At 40.9% G+C, this 21,801-nt stretch overlaps 1 protein-coding gene across 2 annotated transcripts in view; it reads left to right on the plus strand.

The window, feature by feature from the left end:
* The window catches only part of LOC124596012, a 137,879-nt gene extending 117,429 nt beyond the window's left edge, over positions 1–20,450 (plus strand). For both annotated transcript variants that reach the window (XM_047134967.1, XM_047134966.1), the window contains exons 13-14: positions 12,508–12,619; positions 20,220–20,450. In XM_047134967.1, the coding sequence (XP_046990923.1) occupies positions 12,508–12,619; positions 20,220–20,375 (268 nt within the window). In that variant the 3' untranslated portion in view covers positions 20,376–20,450. The remainder of the gene's footprint in view (positions 1–12,507; positions 12,620–20,219) is intronic.
* Positions 20,451–21,801: the final 1,351 nt, after the last annotated feature.

Raw genomic sequence — 21,801 nt, forward strand, 5'->3', positions numbered from 1 at the left:
TTAACTTTGTTCTTGGCCACAGTTTGGTTTTGGCCATTCATTCTGGTGAACAGTTGTTTGTTTGTCAGTGGCTGCAGTAGATTTGGTATATGGCATGGCTGCTGTCATAGGTGGCCCTGCCTTCAATGGGATAGGATAAGCTTGTGACAGGACTGGAGTAACAAGTGCTCAGTGGTTGGATGGTTAGGTTGTGCACCGTGGAGTTCCACAGGGATACGACCCCTGTGGCAAGGGGTTGGGAGTGGAAGTGCCTTGGACCAGGATGTTGTGAAGTTGTCTAGGTGATAAAAAACCACTTTAGGAGGGGTTGGAATGATCTTGGGTAGGACGTCCCTCATTACTGGATATGATAGATAGCACAGGCCAACAAAAATTTTTTTTTGAAAAACTTTTTTTTACTTTGATAGCTGATCTTTATAGATTTTTATGAGCTGAATCCAAATCTAGCCTTAGTTTTACTGTATCACCCATAGTTTTCGAGCAATGTGCTTTTTATTATATAGTACAAAAATCTGATGCCATATGGTAAATGGGGAAATTAATGAAATGCTTTGTTACAACATAAGCATGGTTTGTATTTACAGTAAGCTACTTAAAACAATGATATATGTTAATAGAGGTTTCACTTGTCAGCTGGATTTGGTTTGTATTTTCTTACTCTTTTCTCGTTGAAGCTTCTTGTGTAGCTTTTTCTACAATAAGTCGCTTGCTGAACTTCTCGGTGAAGTGACCAATAGTAACCCTCCATCAGGCTGGTGTTCCAGCGGCCTTCGTAGTGTTCTTCCATCACTTTAATGTCCTGGTGAAAACGCTCTCCATGCTCCTCACTAACATCTCCCATATTGTCCGGGAAGTAATCAAGGTGACGGTTCAAAAAGTGAACTTTCAGGCTCATTAAACATCCTAAAGTTTTAAACTTCTTTAACATTGTAGCTATGATAGGAACATATTCTGGATCATTTTCATGTCCTAAGAACTTTGTAATGACTTGCTTGAATGATACCCATGCTACTTTCTCCTTTAAGGTCATTGTAGATTCAAAGTTAACATCAAACATCAATTTTCTAATGTCAAGTCCGACAAAGACGCCTTCTTTTAGTTTAGCTTCTGAAAGGTGTGGAAACTTTTGGCAGAGATACTTAAAACATAGTCCATCTTTAGGCAAAGCCCTTACAGACTGTTTTATTAGACCTAACTTTATATGTAGAGGTGATAAGAGTATGTTTTTTGGACCTACAAGGTTTTTGCGTAGAATGTTCTTCTCACCAGGTTTTAAAGACTCCCTCACAGGTCAGATCTTTCTGCACCAGTGTTGATCCCAAGCCCTTCTGTCCCATTCACACAAGAAACACGGAAATTTGGTAAAGCCACCTTGCTGACCAAGGAGCATGCATGTTATTTTTGGTTTGCCACATATCATCCAACCACGAGCAGAATAGCCTATTTTATTTAGCATTATTTCTAGGTTTTCATAGATTTATTTCATATGTACAGAATGTCCAACAGGTATAAATGCATACAGGTTACCATTGTGTAATGAAACAGCCTTTAAACTAGTTTTGGATGAATCAATAAACAGCCTCCAGACTTCCTTTTTGTATTCAATACGAAACTCATTCATTAGGCTGGGTGGTTCAGGAATCGGCAAATGTATACCATGCCCTACTGGTCAGATGGCGGACGGAAGGTTAGGGAAGCTTATTACCTTCTTGTTTTTTGAATTATGACCAGTAATATCAACACTGCAAAAGTAGCAATCATTGGTATGACTTCTTGGCTCCCTCCATATCACAGGAACAGCAAATCCAAAGACTTTTTTCTCCTTTTTGGACCATTTTCTCAGATCTTCAACACACACATAATATATCTTATGTGGCGCCCAAGATTTATCTTGATCACCAAGTTTAGATCCAAGTAAACATTTTTCACAAAGTCTGTAATGTTTCTTTGTTGTTTTTCAATCACAAATTCACCACAAATATAACAAAAGCAGTCAGCAGAGTTTTTACAACCATGAGTAGACATTGTACTGAACACATGTACAGGAAACGGGAAAGTGAGGTTAGGTTGACAGTAAACAAAACACCACCTGTTAACATAAAAATAGAATCGACCTTTTTTTTGCCAGCAAATGTTTTCCAGCAGTGCTACCAATGTCATCTACATTCATTACACCTCCTTTTTAAATTATTTTAACTATATAAAAGCTGTTAAATTCTTTAAAAAATCACTTAAATTTAATAAATTTCACTGTAAAATGCGAAGAAATGGTGGGTGATACAGTTTTTTAAGTATCATATTTGGTTTCCCACCCTATAAAACATAAGAGTAAGGTATTTTCAGCAAAAAAGTTTTTCCATCATTTGCCTGTGCAATCAGTGCTCTCATAAAGAATATGGTTCAGTTGTTGCAGTCCAATCATAAAACTGAAAGCATCATTCAGCAAGAGTTTGATATACAACTCTTGCCAGCTCTTTCCCATTGTAACTCGAACAACTGAAATATGTGAAGGATTACTGGCATTAAGTTAGTTATAGACTTTTGTTTCCTTTCATTTTTGAATATATTTTTGTGTAAAATTTATTTTTTAAATATACAAATACACAGCTTCTTGAATTATTGTGTGGTGCAACTGGTACCCGGTCCTATTTGGCATGAAGAATTCATTACTGCAAATGATACATTCCAACAGGCTTGAGATTTCCCGATATGCCGAAGTGCTTCACACAGTATCAATGTTGCTGGAACCATCACATGATATTGACTCATGTGACTCTAGTGCAAGAGATATGCGAGAAATTGTGAACTAGCCACTGCAACAGTCTATTGCTCTGATTTAAATTAGACAGTTTTCTGAAACACAGGAGAAAGTAGAATTAAATTTTATCATCTTACAAACTGTCATTGTATTTGAAGAGGTTTGTAATAAACATTATCATACATATATGGATATCATATAAAAACGTTAGTGCTGCTTTTTAAATAAAGGTAGCATTCAAAAACAGAAATAATGTACTTCAAAAAACATTAGTTGATTCAGAACCCAGATCAGTATTTTATATGGTTATGAGAGACAGTTATGACTTACTAAATGGATAGCAAATGAGAAATTCAGTCGCTGTTCATGTATTAGACTATTGCATAAAAACATTACCAACTTGTAATCAGCTTTAGAACATGATGGTGCCTTTCAGTTGAAACAAAAAGGAAAATTTACCCACAATGGAAGGTCTAACAAAGGAAATACATCGTATTAAACTGACTAATTGTTATCGTGAAAATAAATTACAGTGACAAGACCCTTCATGGAGATGGTACTAACAGATGTCACTAGATTGAGCAGCGGGCAAAAGTTAGAGAATGGGACTGAATTGTAACTGCGATCTTTTATTTATGTAGTAGTTGGTATTGTTGCATATGACCGGCACACTAGACAATATTGCAGTCAGTTGTTCTCAGTTGCTCCAGCTCAGCTGAGTGAGCACTACGATGATTGCGGGTAGGGGAGCAATGAACAAGCAACAAACTTCATTTTGTTACCAGCCATGGGAATCTATACCATGTAGTTTGGCTTTTTATGAACATCTATCACTTTTAAACTAAAGTTTGGCTGAATCCATTTATAGTGAACTCAAACTGATTTTAAAATTGAACAAATACTCACCAATAGTATTCATTTCTGCAGGAGACGGTAAAAGTCTAGATAGAGGTCAGTGGCATACTTGCGTGTTTCTTGCTGTAATGTTGTCGACACTCACCATGATGTATGAGGATACTGAAAGGGGGTGTGTCAGCTGGATCTACACAGCCAATAATAGAGCTGCGGGCAGGCAATATGTTTGGAAGCAAGAGATGTTGGTATTCTCATGTCAGTGTAGATGTGAAATCTGATACGTATTCCAGAAATAACAGCTGTATTCTCAGGTCCCACTGTAACAGCTACCCTCTGGCTCCTACCCTTGTAACCGCCCCCGGTGTAAAACCTGTCCCATGCACCCTCCCACCACCACCTACTCCAGTCCTGTAATCCGGAAGGTGTACACGATCAAAGGCAGAGCCACGTGTGAAAGCACCCACGTGATTTACCAACTGACCTGCCTACACTGTGAAGCTTTCTATGTGGGAATGACCAGCAATAAACTGCCCATTCGCATGAATGGACACAGGCAGACAGTGTTTGTTGGTAATGAGGATCACCCCATGGCTAAACATGCCTTGGTGCGCGGCCAGCACATCTTGGCACAGTGTTACACCGTCCGGGTTATCTGGATACTTCCCACTAACACCAACCTGTCAGAACTCCGGAGATGGGAACTTGCCCTTCAGTATATCCTCTCTTCTCGTTATCCGCCAGGCCTCAATCTCCGCTAATTTCAATTTGCTGCCGCTCATGCCTCACCTGTCTTTCAACAACATCTTTGACTCTGTACTTCTGCCTCGACTGACATCTCTGCCCAAACTCTTTGCCTTTTCAAATGTCTGCTTGTGTCTGTGTATGTGCGGATGGATATGTGTGTGTGTGCGAGTGTATACCTGTCCTTTTTTCCCCCTAAGGTAAGTCTTTCCACTCCCGGGATTGGAATGACTCCTTACCCTCTCCCTTAAAACCCACATCCTCTCGTCTTTCCCTCTCCTTCCCTCTTTCCTGATGAAGCAACCATTTGTTGCGAAAGCTTGAATTTTGTGTGTATGTTTGTGTTTGTTTGTGTGTCTATCGACCTGCCAGCACTTTCGTTTGGTAAGTCACATCATCTTTGTTTTTAGATATATTTTTCCCACGTGGAAAATAAATATATATATATATATATATGTGTGTGTGTGTGTGTGTGTGTGTGTGGTTATAATAGAGGGAAACATTCCACGTAGGAAATATATATCTAAAAACAAAGATGATGTGACTTACCAAATGAAAGTGCTGGCAGGTCGACAGACACACAAACATACACACAAAATTCAAGCTTTCGCAACAAACTGTTGCCTCATCAGGAAAGAGGGAAGGAGAGGGAAAGACGAAAGGAAGTGGGTTTTAAGGGAGAGGGTAAGGAGTCATTCCAATCCCGGGAGCGGAAAGACTTACCTTAGGGGGAAAAAAGGACGGGTATACACTCGCACACACACACATATCCATCCACACATATACAGACACAAGCAGACATATAATTTTTTCCCATGTGGAATGTTTCCCTCTATATATATAATAGAGGGAACATTCCACGTAGGAAAAATATATCTAAAAACAAAGATGATGTGACTTACCAAATGAAAGTGCTGGCAGGTCGACAGACACACAAACAAACACAAACATACACACAAAATTCAACCTTTCGCAACAAACTGTTGCCTCATCAGGAAATAAGGAAGGAGAGGGAAAGACAAAAGGATGTGGGTTTTAAGGGAGAGGGTAAGGAGTCATTCCAATCCCGGGAGCGGAAAGACTTACCTTAGGGGGAAAAAAGGACGGGTATACACTCGCGCACACTCACACATATCCATCCACACATCCATACATCATATATATATAAAGGGTACATAAATAAAGAGATTAACAGAAATCAGTTATTTTCAATTAACGCCCAAATTTTGGATTTTTATAGTTTCTCTCCTTTGAGTCCATTTTAACGTGAACTTAACTTCCATGTAGTCGAGATCTGCACATTCCTGTTAGGTGCTTCTTCTTCTGATGCCACAAAACTTATCATTCTTGACCGTGTAGGTAATGTAATTTTCATTTATCGGACCTCTTCCTTATATACAGGCAGCACTGGTGACATGACATTTACGTATTGCACGGAAGATAACTGAATAGCTTCTTCGTTTTGTTCCGATAATAATTATTATTCAGACAACTTAAATGGCTACCACACACATCTTACAAAAAAATGTCTTTTCCACTCGAGAACTAAATACAAAGTCTCTCTATTAATTGACAAAAATAATTGAAAGGATTTTTTTTTATCATTTGTTATTCGCCTTCTGGCGTAGCAAAATATATCTTTTTAGATGCTTACAACTGCCACGCTAATAATTATTATCATTGGTTTTAAATTTTTGTCATAGCTTGTTGGGGCTTTTCCTTATTTACCTATACGTATGGGGATGGTGATAATTAAAAATAGTTATATCACAGAATGCAGGGTTTGTAAGAAAAATAGGTAGAAAAGAAAATGATGTGAAAATTAACGTTTTCTTTATGTTTATTTTATTTCTCCTGGTATTATCAACATGCAGACAATCAATAAATGGCACAAGTTTACAATAGATGTAATGTTAACTTTTTGGCAGATACTTTGTATTAGTTTGTAATTTTGATTAGTCTGAATGTGATGATAATAAATTTTTCTCAAGGAGCCTCTTAAAGAAAAGGGAGTTCATCTTTGCTCAGGTAAATATGATATTTTATTTAGTTGTATTCTATAGACCATATAGATGGTAAAATTGTGTAAATTGAACAAAATCTGTACAAGTCATAATATTTATATGATCACATATAAGTGGTCAGATCAGTTGCTGAGTACTTGTTTTTGTTTGTCAGACATGTAATTTCCATGAAAAATTGTTAAGGAGTTGTATAACTGTGTATTTTACTCCTTTTTGTGTAAAAGTTACATTCACTCAAGGATAGTATGGCTTTAGTATTGTACTTGTGAATATCTCTCCTGCTCTCAAACTTAAATGGGTTGTTGATTGAATTTCATCAATAATTATAAAATGTAATATTAGGCTCTGGTTAATACCCTCGAGTGCTTAAACAGATGCCTACACGATTTACACCTGTGAACTGCACAAACTTTTTTAAGTACTTTAGTTTGTATGAAGAATACTTTTATATCTCAAGTGAGGAATAACTCCAAAATATACCATAGTACATCATTGTTGTTGTGGTCTTCAGCCCAGAGACTGGTTTGATGCAGCTCTCCAAGCTACTCTTTCCTGTGCAAGCATCTTCATCTCCCAGTACCTACTGCAAGCTACATCTTTCTGAATCTGCTTAGTGTATTCATCTCTTGGTCTCCCTCTATGATTTTTACCCTCCACGCTGCCCTCCAGTACTAAATTGGTGATCCCTTGATGCCTCAGAATATGCCCTACCAACCGATCCCTTCTTCTAGTCAAGTTGTGCCACAAATTTCTCTTCTCTCCGATCCTATTCAATACCTCCTCATTAGTTACGTGATCTACCCATCGAATCTACAACATTCTTCTGTAGCACCACATTTTGAAAGCTTCTTGTTGGAACTGTTTAACGTCCATGTTTCACTTCCATACATGGCTACACTCCATACAAATACTATTAGGAAAGACTTCCTGACACGTAAATCTATACTCAATGTTAACAGATTTCTCTTCTTCAGAAACGCTTTCCTTGCCATTACCAGTCTACATTTTATATCCTCTCTACTTCGACCATCATCAGTTATTTTGCTCCCCAAATAGCAAAACTCATTTACTACTTTAAGCGTCTCATGTCCCAAAATTTAGTAATAATTCTTATAACAAAAGTAATTTAGTAGTTATTTTTCATCACCCTCCCCCTCCCCCTCATGAACCATGGATCTTGCTGTTGGTGGGAAGGCTTGCATGCCTTAGCGATACAGATAGCCATACCATAGGTGCAACCACAACAGAGGGGTATCTGTTGAGAGGCCAAACAAATACATCGTTCCTGAAGAGGGACAGCAGTCTGGATGATTGACTGATCTGGCCTTGTAATATCAACCAAAACGGTTTTGCTGTGCTTGTACTGCAAACGGCTAAAAGCAAGGGAAATTACAGCCATAATTTTTCCTGAGGCCATGCAGCTTTACTATATGGTTACATGATGATGGCTTCCTCTTGGGTAAAATATTCCGGAGGTAAAATAGTCCCCAATTCGGACCTTCGGGCAGGGACTACTCAGTAGGATGTCGTTATCAGGAGAAAGAAAACTGGCATTTTACGGGTCAGAACGTGGAATGTCAGATCGCTTAATCAGGCTGGTAGGTCAGAAAATTTAAAAAGTGAAATGGATAGGTTAAAGTTAGATATAGTGGTAATCACTGAAGTTTGCTGGCAGGAGGAACGAGACTTGTGGTCAAGTGAATACATGGTTATAAATACAAAATCAGAAAACAGTAATGCAGATGTAGCTTTAATAATGAATTTAAAAAAAGAAATGAGGATAAGCTGCTATGAACAGCATAGTGAACGCATTATTGTAGTCAAGATAGACATGAAGCCCACACGTACCACAGTAGTACAAGTTTATAGGCCAATTAGGTCTGCAGATGTATGATGTGATAAAAGAAATTAGTCATATAGTGAAGGGAGATGAAAATTTAACAGTCATGGGGGACTGGAATACGATAGTAGGAAAAGGAAGAGAAGGAAAAGTAGTAGATGAATGTGGACTGGGGATAATGAATGAAAGAGGAAGCCGTGTAGTAGAATTTTGCACAGAGCATAACTTAATCGTAGCTTGGTTTAAGAATTGTGAAGAAGGTTGTATACATGGGAGACCCATGGAGACACTGGACAGTTTCAAATACACTCCTGGAAATGGAAAAAAGAACACATTGACACCGGTGTGTCAGACCCACCATACTTGCTCCGGACACTGCGAGAGGGCTGTACAAGCAATGATCACACGCACGGCACAGCGGACACACCAGGAACCGCGGTGTTGGCCGTCGAATGGCGCTAGCTGCGCAGCATTTGTGCACCGCCGCCGTCAGTGTCAGCCAGTTTGCCGTGGCATACGGAGCTCCATCGCAGTCTTTAACACTGGTAGCATGCCGCGACAGCGTGGACGTGAACCGTATGTGCAGTTGACGGACTTTGAGCGAGGGCGTATAGTGGGCATGCGGGAGGCCGGGTGGACGTACCGCCGAATTGCTCAACACGTGGGGCGTGAGGTCTCCACAGTACATCGATGTTGTCGCCAGTGGTCGGCGGAAGGTGCACGTGCCCGTCGACCTGGGACCGGACCGCAGCGACGCACGGATGCACGCCAAGACCGTAGGATCCTACGCAGTGCCGTAGGGGACCGCACCGCCACTTCCCAGCAAATTAGGGACACTGTTGCTCCTGGGGTATCGGCGAGGACCATTCGCAACCATCTCCATGAAGCTGGGCTACGGTCCCGCACACCGTTAGGCCGTCTTCCGCTCACGTCCCAACATCGTGCAGCCCGCCTCCAGTGGTGTCGCGACAGGCGTGAATGGAGGGACGAATGGAGACGTGTCGTCTTCAGCGATGAGAGTCGCTTCTGCCTTGGTGCCAATGATGGTCGTATGCGTGTTTGGCGCCGTGCAGGTGAGCGCCACAATCAGGACTGCATACGACCGAGGCACACAGGGCCAACACCCGGCATCATGGTGTGGGGAGCGATCTCCTACACTGGCCGTACACCACTGGTGATCGTCGAGGGGACACTGAATAGTGCACGGTACATCCAAACCGTCATCGAACCCATCATTCTACCATTCCTAGACCGGCAAGGGAACAGGACAATGCACGTTCGCATGTATCCCGTGCCACCCAACGTGCTCTAGAAGGTGTAAGTCAACTACCCTGGCCAGCAAGATCTCCGGATCTGTCCCCCATTGAGCATGTTTGGGACTGGATGAAGCGTCGTCTCACGCGGTCTGCACGTCCAGCACGAACGCTGGTCCAACTGAGGCGCCAGGTGGAAATGGCATGGCAAGCCATTCCACAGGACTACATCCAGCATCTCTACGATCGTCTTCATGGGAGAATAGCAGCCTGCATTGCTGCGAGAGGTGGATATACACTGTACTAGTGCCGACATTGTGCATGCTCTGTTGCCTGTGTCTATGTGCCTGTGGTTCTATCAGTGTGATCATGTGATGTATCTGACCCCAGGAATGTGTCAATAAAGTTTCCCCTTCCTGGGACAATGAATTCACGGTGTTCTTATTTCAATTTCCAGGAGTGTAGATTATATAATGGTGAGACAGAGATTTAGGAACCAGATTTTAAATTGTAGGGCATTTCCAGAGGCAGATGTGGACTCCGACCACAATCTATTTTTTATGAACTGTAAATTAAAACTGAAGAAACTGCAAAAAGGTGGGAGTTTAAGGAGATGGGACCTGGATAAACTGAAAGAACCAGAGGATGTAGAGAGTTTCAGAGAGAGCATTGGGGAACGATTGACAAGAACAGAGGAAAGAAATACGGTAGAAGGAGAGTGGGTAGCTTTGAGAGATGAAATAGTGAATGCAGCAGAGGATCAAGTAGGTAAAAAGAAAAGGCTAGTAGTAATCCTTGGGTAACAGAAGAGATATTGAATTTAATTGACAAAAGGTGAACATATAAAAATGCAGTAAATGAAGCAGCTGATACGGAATACAAACATCTCAAAAATGAGATCGACAGGAAGTGCAAAATGGCTAAGCAGGGATGGTTAGAGGATAAATGTAAGGATGTAGAAGCATGTATCACTAGGAGTAAGATAGATACTGCCTACAGGAAAATTAAAGAGAATTTGGAGAAAAGAGAAGCAGCTGTATGAATATCAAGAGCTCAGATGGAAAACCCATTCAAGCAAAGTGGGGAAAGCAGAAAGGTGGAAAGAGTATATAGAGGATCTGTACAATGGTGATGCACTTAGAGGCAATATTATGGAACTGGAAGAGGATGTGGATGAAGATGAATTGGGAGGTATGATACTGCATGAAGAATTTGACAGAGCACTGAAAGACCTAAGTTGAAACAAGGCCCCAGGAGTAGACAACATATTCCATTAGAACTACTGATAGCCTTGGGAGAGCCAACTATGACAAAACCTTTCCGTCTTATGAGCAAGATGCATGAGACAGGTGACATACCCTCAGACTTCAAGAAGAATTGAATTATTCCAATCTCAAAGAAAGCAGGTGTTGACAGGTGTGAAAATTACCCAACTATCAGAGTAATAAGTAACGGTTGCAAAATAATAACACAAATTCTTTACACATGAATGGGAAAACGTGTAGAATTCAACCTCAGGGAAGATCAGTTTGGATTCCATAGAAATGTTGGAACACATGAGGCAATACTGACCCTACAACTTGTTAAGGAAAGGCAAACCTACATTTATAGCATTTATAGACTTAGAGAAAGCTTTTACAATTTGTGCAGAAACCAGATGGCAGTCATAAGAGTCAAGGGGCATGAAAGGAAAGCAGTGGTTGAGAAGGGAGTGAGACAGGGTTGTCCCCTATCCCTGATGTTATTCAATCTGTATATTGAGCAAGCAGTAAAGGAAACAAAAGAAAAATTTGGAGTAGGAATTAGAATCCACGGAGAAGAAATAAAAACTTTAAGATTTGCCACCGACATCATAATTTTGTCTGAGACAGCAAAGGACCTGGAAGAGCAGCTGAATGGAGTGGACAGTGTCTTGAAAGGAGGATATAAGATGAACATCAACAAAATCAAAATGAGGATAATGGAATGTAGTCAAATTAAATCAGATGATGCTGGGAGAATCAGATTAGGAAATGAGACACTTAAAATAGTAAATGAGTTTTGTTATTGGGGGAGCAAAATAACTGATGATGGTCGAAGTAGAGAGGATATAAAATGTCGGCTGGCAATGGCAAGGAAAGCATTTCTGAAGAAGAGTAATTTGTTCACATAGAGTATAGATTTAAGTGTCAGGAAGTCATTTCTGAAAGTATTTGTATGGAGTGAAGCCATGTATGGAAGTGAAACATGGATGATAAATAGTTTCAACAAGAATAGAATAGAAGCTTTCGAAATGTGGAGCTACAGAAGAATGTTGTAGATTTGATGGGTAGATCACGTAACTAATGAGGAGGTACAGAATAGAATTGGGGAGAAGAGGAATTTGTGGCACAACTTGACTGGAAGAAGAGATCGGTTGGTAGGACACATTCTGAGGCATCAAGGGATCACCAATTTAGTACGGGAGGGAAGTGTGGAGGGTAAAAATCGTAGATGGAGACCAAGAGATGAATATGCTAAGCAGATTCAGAAGGATGTAGGTTGCAGTTGTTACTCGGAGATGCAGATGCTTGCATAGGATAGAGAAGCATGGAGAGCTGCATCAAACCAGTCTCTGGACTGAAGACCACACAACAACATGTTTCATCAAGTCTTCTTATAGCTTCATGCACCACAGGTTTACATTAGTATGTACGCTCAGAACCTTCATTTCTGCACTGTTTATTATTTCTTGCTAGTGGTGGCATATTTTTGACATTGCAAAAATCTATCTAGTTTGTGAAAAAACAGTATTAAATCAGTTTCCATAGTAGCTTTTTTTTACAGTTGTCTATAAAGTATATCTAAATAGGATTAACCCTTAGTTTTTTTTTTAGTTTGTGCTTGTACTTTGTGTATTCAGTAAGCAATACTATAAGTCAGAGCGTAGTTTATTTTTTTATTTGTGCAGGTGAGAAACAAAGATGAAATAGTACTATAATTTATTCTTTGTTCACAGTAAGTGAAATTGTCATAATTTTGATTAAAGCGTTCATGCAATGTTGTTAACTCTTTCAGGTTGGTAAATTCTATGATCCGGCATAAGAAACATTTTGCTCGTGTTTGTCCCTACATAGTTGCAGATATATTAAATATTTTTCAGAAGTTTACTATACACCAAGCAGTGAGGGTGAGTTCTGTACCCGTACTTGTTTATTTCTATGTTTTTCTTGCCTTTCAACAATATTGAAAAGGGTAGATTGTTATTCAAGGTAAAGAGGAAATGTTGAGTTACAGACTGGCACAATGGAAAGACTGTTACACATTTAGCTTTTGTGTAAAGGCTTCTTCAGAAAAGAAAACACACACACATTCACAGAAGGCCACACCTCACACACACAACTGCTATCTGTTGCCACTCAGGCCAAAATGCAGCTGTCACATTGAACAAAGCAGCAATCTGGTGTAGGGCGGGGAAGGGGGTGGGGATAGCAGGGTACAAGTGGGGGGGAGACACGGGGGCTGTGTGGCAGAGTACACAGGGACTAGATTGTGGCAGGGCAACATGGCCAGGTGCAGCATCAGGAGGCAGTGGTGATAGTGGGGTTGGAGGGAAATAGGATGCAGAAAGGAAAGGGGCAGAGAAGGAAAAAATTGGTGGGTCCATTGGCAGAGTGTGGCACACACATTAAGGGTAAGGGGATTTGAACTGGTCGGAGGGTGTGGGACAGAGGGGACAAAAACAATTGGGTGAAGGATGTGGGAACAATGGGTTACTGTAGATTGAGGCCATGATGATTTTTGGGAGCAGAGAATATGTTGTAAGGATAACTCCCATCTGTACAATTCAGATAAGGTGGTGGTGGAGGGGAGGGTTGAGATGGCCCTAGTTGTGAAGCAGCCATTGAAACCAAGCATGCTATGTTCAGCTACATGTTGAGCCACAGGGTGGTTCACTTTGCTCTTGGTCACATCTTGGCTCTGGCCATTCATCCTGATTGGCAGCTGGTTGGTAGTCACACCAATATAAATAGCTGTGCAAGGATTGCAACAGCTGGTATATGACATGGCTGCTTTCACAGGTGGTCTCGCCTGTAATGCATACTGGATAAGGGAGTTCGTGTCACTGCAGATACTGCCCAGGGACCAACAAGGAGGATTGGCTACAGCTAAGCTGGGACCAAGGGGAAAGTGGACCACCCTGTGGCACAACATGCAGCTGAACGTAACATGTTTGATTTCATTGGCGGCTTCACTATCCAGACCATCCGGATCCTTCCCTCCACCAGCAGCTTTTCTGAACTGCGCAGATGGGCGTTATCCTTAAAACTTGTTTTCTGCCTCCAAAAGTATCCCTGCCTCAGCCTATGGTAATCTGCTGTTCCTTCACTGTCTACCGAATACCTTCTGGCACCTGTGTACCACATCTTCTCCTAGTTCACATCCACCTCACCCTCACCGTGCGCTACTATCTGCCAATGCACCCACTGGTCTTTTTCCCCTTGTCTGTTCCTCTCCTTTCCACTCTCCCATTCCCCCTCTCCTTTCCCTCACGGTTTCCCAAAGGTGCACCTGGCAGTGTTGTCCTGCTGCAATCTATCCCCTACATGTTCCACCAGATAATGCTCTTTTCTCCCACTGCCCGTACATTCCTAACCCCCTCCCCATTCGTCATCCCAGTCTGGATTGCTGCCTTCTTTCAACACAACATTTGCCTTCTGGCTTGAGTGGCTGGAGGTAGCAGTCAATGTGTGCAAGATATGGTTATTTGTGTGAATTTGTGTGTATTTTCATTTCTGAAGAAGGCTTTGGCTGATAGCTAATGTGTGACAGTCTTTTCATTGTGCCTATCTGCAACTCAATGTGTTATCTTTACGGTGAATGGCAATCTACCCTTTTCAATATTGTTGATGTTTGAACTAGGACTTTCTATTGCTTGTTTCATTCTTACCTTTTTAATGTGTTAGTGGTTGAATCTTCTTGCATACAGCTATTCTGTGAGTTATAAATATTTGGCAAACAATCTTCTTTGAATTATGAATCCAATTTAAATCTGTTTTACATTAAAAATCTACATGATTCATCCACCAAGACAAGTATATTTAAGGTTATAGAGTTATATGTATGTGAATTTTATTACCTTTCATAATTCTCATGACCTGTTTATATTTGTAAATATAATAGTTGCTGGTGGCACTTTAAGTGGAACTGAATGTAACACAACAATCACTAATGACTATTTCCATATTTCTGCATGATGTCAGTCCTGTTAAGAACCACTCTAATAAGAGTTACATCAACTGTTTGTAATTTCAAAGAAAGACACCTGTATCAGTGTCGGTGTTTTTTGTGTTTGTGGAACATCTGCTTCTGGTGCATTTGGGTTGCTGCCTTCTCATTCAGGTGGTGTGGTGTGAAAATAGACCCATATTTGAACAAGCAAGGTTCAAATCCCTACTCAGACATTCATATTTAAAAACTTTCTGGCAAATTAAACCTGCGTGCCAGTCCGAGACTCAAACTGACCCCTTTGCCTTTTTCAGATAAGTGCACTACTGGCTGAACTATCCAAGCATGACTCATGACCCATCCTCACAGCTTTACGTCCACCAGTACCTCATTCTGGATCCATATGTAGGTTTGCCTTTATCCGACTGAGCTGTATAATGGAATAGCAAAAATGGCAATTAATGGGGCTAGTAAAAAGTTGTATGCATTTTTGCCTCACTGTTGTTTTGCGTTATCACTCTAGTCTTAAGTCAGCAGTTGTCACAAACCTTTGGAAAAATAGCATATTTGCTTCAGCACATGTGTACCAGCAGCCTTAGTAATCAAACGATACTGTAGTGAAGTAGAAGCTGTAGTTTCGTCGTGGAACCTAAGCAAGCTCAGGCAATGGCAACTGTGTGAACAAGTGCAGTTCTGCGACTTAAATTGTCAGCAGTAGATTTCTCCTTGGTAATCATTAGTTTGTTAAGATGACACTTGGATGATTGCCTCAGTACAAATGGCACTATCACAATTTACAGTGACAAGCTAAGTCACAGGCTTCCTACTGGCAGTTACGACAGAAGGATACACAAGAGATGATCAGTCATTCTCTTCCCAGACAGCATTTTGCTTATTCTACAGTATACACTGAGTTGCTTGTGAATTATTCTACACTATTTACTGAGTTGCTTGTGAACTCTTATGTCAATGTTGCAAAAAGGTATGATCATCTCTCCTTGCCTACTCATTCGCTTCCATCATTGCTTTCCTCCTCTCCCACTGACTGTCACCTTCAGCTGCTGCTCTGTATTTAGTCACAGCATTTTTGTTGTCCATCAATGGAAAATCAAGGATGGAATGTAACGATATTACGAAAAGGAAAGTTGCTACTCACCATACAGCAGAGATGCTGAGTCGCAGATAGGCACAACAAAAAGATTCTCATTTCAGGGCACTACGAGAGGTAATGACGAGAGGTAATTGAAACCCTGGCGGAGAATGTAATGTCCTGCCCACTATCTTTCTCACTCCTCCCACAGTGGTATTCTGCCATCCACCAAACCTACACAATATACTTGTCCATCCTTACACAATCTCTGCTCCCAATCCCTTAGCTCATGGCTCGTACCCCTGTAATAGACGTAGATGCAAGACCTGTCCCATACATCCTCCCACCACCACCACCACCACCACCACCACCACGACCTACTCCAGTCCAGTCACTAACATCGCCTAGCCCATCAAAGACAAGGCTACCTGTGAAACCATTCATGTAATCTACAAGCTAGGCTGCAGCCGCTGTGCTGGTTCTGTGTAGGCATGACAACCAACAAGCTGTCTGGCCGCATGAATGCCCACTGACAAACTGGGGCCAAGAAACAAGTGGACCATCCTGTTGCTGAACACGCTGCTAGACGTGATATCCTTCATTTCAATGACTGCTTCACAGCCTGTGCCGTATGGATCCATCCCACCAACACCAGCTTTCCTGAATTGCTCAGGCGGGAACTTTCTCAGCAATACATCCTATGTTCCTGTAACCCTCTTGGCCTCAACCTTTGTTAGTTACTCTCCTCATCCATCCACCCTCTTCCCAGTTCCCATTCCAACACTACACGGCCGTCATTCTACCATCACACCCAGTCTTTTTATTTCTCTCCTTTTCTGCTACTTCCTCCCCCCTCCCCCTTCCAACCTCTCTTCAGCCCTCTGTCTAACCTGCGCACTTCTCTGTCCACCACCCCCACCATACTATCCCTCCCACTTCCGCCCCAGCCTCCTCCTTAACCCCACCGAGTCGCCACTCCCATCATGCACTAGTGCTGCTGCTCACAGTGTGGTTTCAGTTGCTGGGACTGCAGTCACGTGTGTGAGTTGCGTTTGTGTGTGTGTGTGTGTGTGTGTGTGTGTGTGTGTGTGTGTGTTAGAGATGGGCAAACTCAGTCATCCTTAGGAACTAGTTCACTGTTGATCATTGTTTTTTGGGAACCGTTCGTTTTTACTCGTTCACCATTCATTTGTGCTTGTTATATGGTTGTTATGAAAAACTGAAAACTAGTAGAGTAGGTGACTGAAGGATGGAGGGCACCAAGAGGGGGACTTGCCTCCCCCTGGAGTATAGAGTTTTTATTCATTACAAAATTCTTACACGCTTTTAGAAGTAATTTCTGTGATTCTGCAGAACCTCTCATTTAGCCAACCGCAGCCTTGTGTGGTTGATTGCAGGGAAATAATATAGGGTGGCGCACCGAAAACCGGCTTCGAGTACAGACTGCTCGCCAATTACGGACGATATGTTGCCTGTTACGAGCAGATACAACAAACAGACAAACATGTAATAATTAGGCAGTGCAGAAATAACAAGCTAAATAAAGCAACAATTGCGAAACAGTCGATGACGATGTGTAGAGAGCTGGAGAAGAGAACATGAAAATCTCACGCGATGCGCATGGGCTATAGCTCATGTAGTCTTGTAAACCTGTTGGTGGCTGTTTCCCAACTTAATAGACCACAAGTGTCTTGTATGAAATTCTTTGTTTCGACTTCAACTACATAACTATGCTAAGTTGTAAACAATAATCGTTTACACCCTATATATACTTCATGTTGTCTCTGAGTTCGTAGGCGAAATAGAGACTTTATGGCAGCATAAAATAATATGTGGTTCTCTCATATTTGCATCACACGCTTAGTAAAAATTAGGTTATGTTGAATTATTAAAGTTAATGCAGCAATAATAATAATAATAATAATAATAATAATAATAATAATAATAATAATAATTAAGTTCTCAGTAATAAAGTTTTTGGTTTGAAAGCTCCTTCTGAACAAATGTTTTTGAGATAATAAGTAAATACGATTTTAAGGCAATCTATATCTTTTCAAACGGAGATACACCACTTTTCCTACTGAGCCAAAAGGACCCACAACCCACTTTTTTTCCAAAGAAACCAAACTAGCAGGTAATGCAAATTGGAAACAACCAAACTTAAAAATAATTAGAGCCTTCCTAAATGTAATGTTTTGTATATGAAAGATACACGAAAATCATTTTATATGAATTTTCTTACACTAAAAATTAAGCAAATTATTGAAAGTTAGCTGCTAAATCAAGTCGATGAAACCAAAAAATATATGAATAACAAAAAAAAAACTTGCCTTGTTATAAGTATGTCTTCTGCTATTCATAGATATAATGAAGTGAGCTGATATGCCCTTTTGTTACCTGAAAAGATGTACCTATTACATACAACATAATTTTTATGTAATTTACATAAGTATAAAATACTTTTTGATTACCGGTCATGGACGCTGAATATCCAGAACCAAGTGCAAGAACAGTTTGTAACACATGTAAAATAGGCAAGCGCCGTGAACGAAACAAACAACTGGATACTGAACTAACTAGGAGCAGTCGGCAGTGGAACTGAGACAAGTGGTCATGCGAAGAACGGCGAGTGCGGCTGAGGGAGACCGAGACTGAGACGAGAACTGCCGAAGTGACCGCTGCGACTGAAGTGAACTAGTGAACTATGAACCGATCGTTCCTCGTTCTCGGGAACTATAAGTAGACTGCCGTGACCGAAGTGAACTATGAACCGATCGTTCCTTGGAATTCGTTCCTCGGTCCTATCGTTCATCTTCGTGAACCATTCCTTTGCACCCGTTCGTTCGCGAACTACCCATCACTAGTGTGTGTGTGTGTGTGTGTGTGTGTGTCATCTGTTGTTGATGAAGGCCTTAATGGCTGAAAGCTTTAATTGTGAGAATCGTTTTGTTGTGCCTATCTGCGACTCCTCATCTACACTATATGGTAAATAGCAACTTTCCTTTTCATAATATTGTTATTTTTGTAGTCCCATGCCTATATGTCTATGTCTTCTGATTGCACTGTCAAAAAATTAAAATTTTTCCATGCAGCTGTAAATAGCTCCATAACAAATTTCAGCAGTGCAAAAATTAATGTGTATTCCATATGATTTAACCTTTACTTAGTACCAATAATTCTTGGTAACTGATAAATCCCTTTCATTCAGAATTACAACTGAATATGCACTGAGATGACAAAAGTCTGGGATACCTCTTAGTATTGTATTGGACCTATTGGACCTCTTTTGCACTGTTTAGTGCAGCAACTTGACATGGCATGGACTCAACAAGTTGTTGGAAGACCCCTGCAGAAATATTGAGCCATACTGCCTGTATAACCTTACATAATTGCAAAATTGTTGCCAGTGCAGTATTTTGTGCTTGAAATGATCTCTCAGTTATGTCCCATAAAAGTTCCATGGGATTCGTGTTGGGAGATCTGCTTGGCTAAATCATTCACTTGAATTGTCCTGAATGTTCTTCAAACCAATTGCGAACAGTTGTGCCTCAGTGGCATGGTACATTGTCATCCATAAAACTGAAGTCCGTTAATAGCTGTAAATGGACTCCAATTAGCCCAACATAATCATTTTGAGTCAATAATTGGTTCAGTTATGTCAGAGGACCAAGTCCATTCAGTGTAAACACAGCTCACACCATTATGGAGCCACCATCAGCTTGCACAGTGCCTTGTTGACGACTTGCTTCAGTAGCTTCATGGAGTCTGCACCACACTCAAACCCTACCATCAACTCTTTCCAACTGAATTTGGCACTCATCTGACCATGCCACAGTTTTTGAGTCACCTAGGGTCCAACTGACATGATCACGAGCCCAGGAGAGGCACTGCAGGCATTGTTGTGCTGTTAGCAAAAGCCCCCGCATCGGTCGTCTGCAGCCATAGCCCATTAATGCCATAGCCCATTAATGCATATGTTCATAATATGCCCCACATTGATTTCTGCAGTTATTTCACACAGTGGTGCTTGTCTGTTAGCACTGGCAACTCTGCACAAACACCAATGCTACTGGTCGCTAAATGAAGGCCGTCGGCCACTGTGTTGTCTGTGGTGAGAGGTAATGCCTGAAATTTGGTATTCTCGGCACACTCTTGACACTGTGAATCTTGGAACAGTGGACTCCCTAATGAGTTCCAAAATGAAAAGTCCCATTCATCTAGCTCCAGCTACCACTCTGCTTTCAATGTCTGTTAATTCCCATTGTGTGGCCATAATCACGTAAGTACGAATAACAGCTCCACCAATGCACTGCCCTGTTATACCTTGTGTACATGATACTATCACCATATGTTTATGTGCATATTGCTATTCCTTGACTTTTGTCACCTTGGTGTAGATGTTGCATGTTTCAAAAATGTTTTTTGTGAACCTTTTTTGTATTCTTATGCAATTATTCCTTTTGTGTTACAGATGCATATGATGAACTGTGTGTACAGTTTTCTTACTTTGTGTGACTCTCATGCTGTTTCATTCCTCATGCAAATTTTGCCCCCTGCACCGAAAGAAATATTCAAAACAGTGCATGACAACTTCAAGAAACACTATAGGTTTACAGGAAAAGTGTGAAATAAAATTCTGTGTAAAACATTGTTTGTAAAGCTTGACTTTCATAACTTATGTAAATAAATATTTCAGTATATATATTTCATATACTTTTTTGTAGGAGTGCCTTAGAAATATTAAATATATAAATGTAAAACCAAAATATATTGCTGTTCTATATTCTGACACCTGAAAATAATGTTTCACAACTTAAAAATACTGTTCTTAAAAATTAGTGCTGTTTTGTTAATACTGTTCTCAGCGCAAAATGTCTAAGCAAGAGTAACTAGGTGATAAATGCAAGGCTGTAGAAGCATGCCATGTATAGGAAGGCTAAAGAGACCTTTGGAGAAAAGAGAGGCAGCTATATGAATATCAAGAGCTCATGTGGTAAGCCAGTACTAAGCAAAGATGGGAAAGCCGAAAGGGTGGAAGGAATATATCAGAGAGCAATGCAAGGGAAATGCACTTGAAGGCAGTGTCATAGAAAGGAAGGAGTAATTAAATGAAGATGAGGTCAGAGATACAATACTGCAAGAACAATTTGACAGAATACTGAAAGACCTAAGCCAAAACAAGGCCCCTGGACTAGATGGCATTCCCTCAGAATATTTGAAATCCGTGGGAGACCCAGCCATGACTATGACAAACTTGTTCCATCTATTGCAAGATATATGAGACAGGCAAAATATTCTCAGACTTCAAGCAGAATGTAAAAATTGCAATTCCAGATATGCTGACTAGCATGAAAACCACAAAACTATCAGTTTAGTGAATTATGGTTGCAAAATACTGACATGAATTCTTACAGAAGAATGGAAAAACTGGTAGAGGCCAGCATTGGAGAAGATCTGTGTGGGTTCTGGAGAAATATAACTACATGCAAGGCGATACTAACTCTAAAACTTGTCTTAGAATATAGGTTGAAGAAAAGTAAACCTATGTTTATAGCATGTGTATGAGGGTTGCTCAGAAAGTAATGCACCACATTTTTTTCTCTGCTGAAAACAATGCTATGAATGCGAAATGTTACATATGTATTATTTGAAGTCTCCTGAGTGAGTGCGCCAAATTTCCATCACTTCAACGGACAGTTCCAAAATGGTGTCTGTAGGCGATGTATGTTACAAACTACATGCCATCATTGAATTTCTCACTGCAGAGAAAGAAACTGCGGGGAATATTCACAAACGCGTGTGCAAAGTCTATGGAACATCTGCTGTCGACAGAAGTACAGTTAGTCGCTGGGCATGGAGGGCGAGGTCATCAGAAGGCAGTTCGGTGGAGCTTCACGATTTGCAGTGGTCAGGGAGACCATCCACGGCTCTCTCACCTGACATTTTGCAGCGAGATGATGATGTCATTCGCAAGGGCAGATGCATTCGTGGAAGACATTTTGAAGATGATGAGCAGCTGATCTGCACAGTGAAGCATTGGCTCCACCACTAAG

This window comes from Schistocerca americana, chromosome 2, assembly GCF_021461395.2.
Source record: "Schistocerca americana isolate TAMUIC-IGC-003095 chromosome 2, iqSchAmer2.1, whole genome shotgun sequence".
Classification (NCBI taxonomy): domain Eukaryota; kingdom Metazoa; phylum Arthropoda; class Insecta; order Orthoptera; family Acrididae; genus Schistocerca; species Schistocerca americana.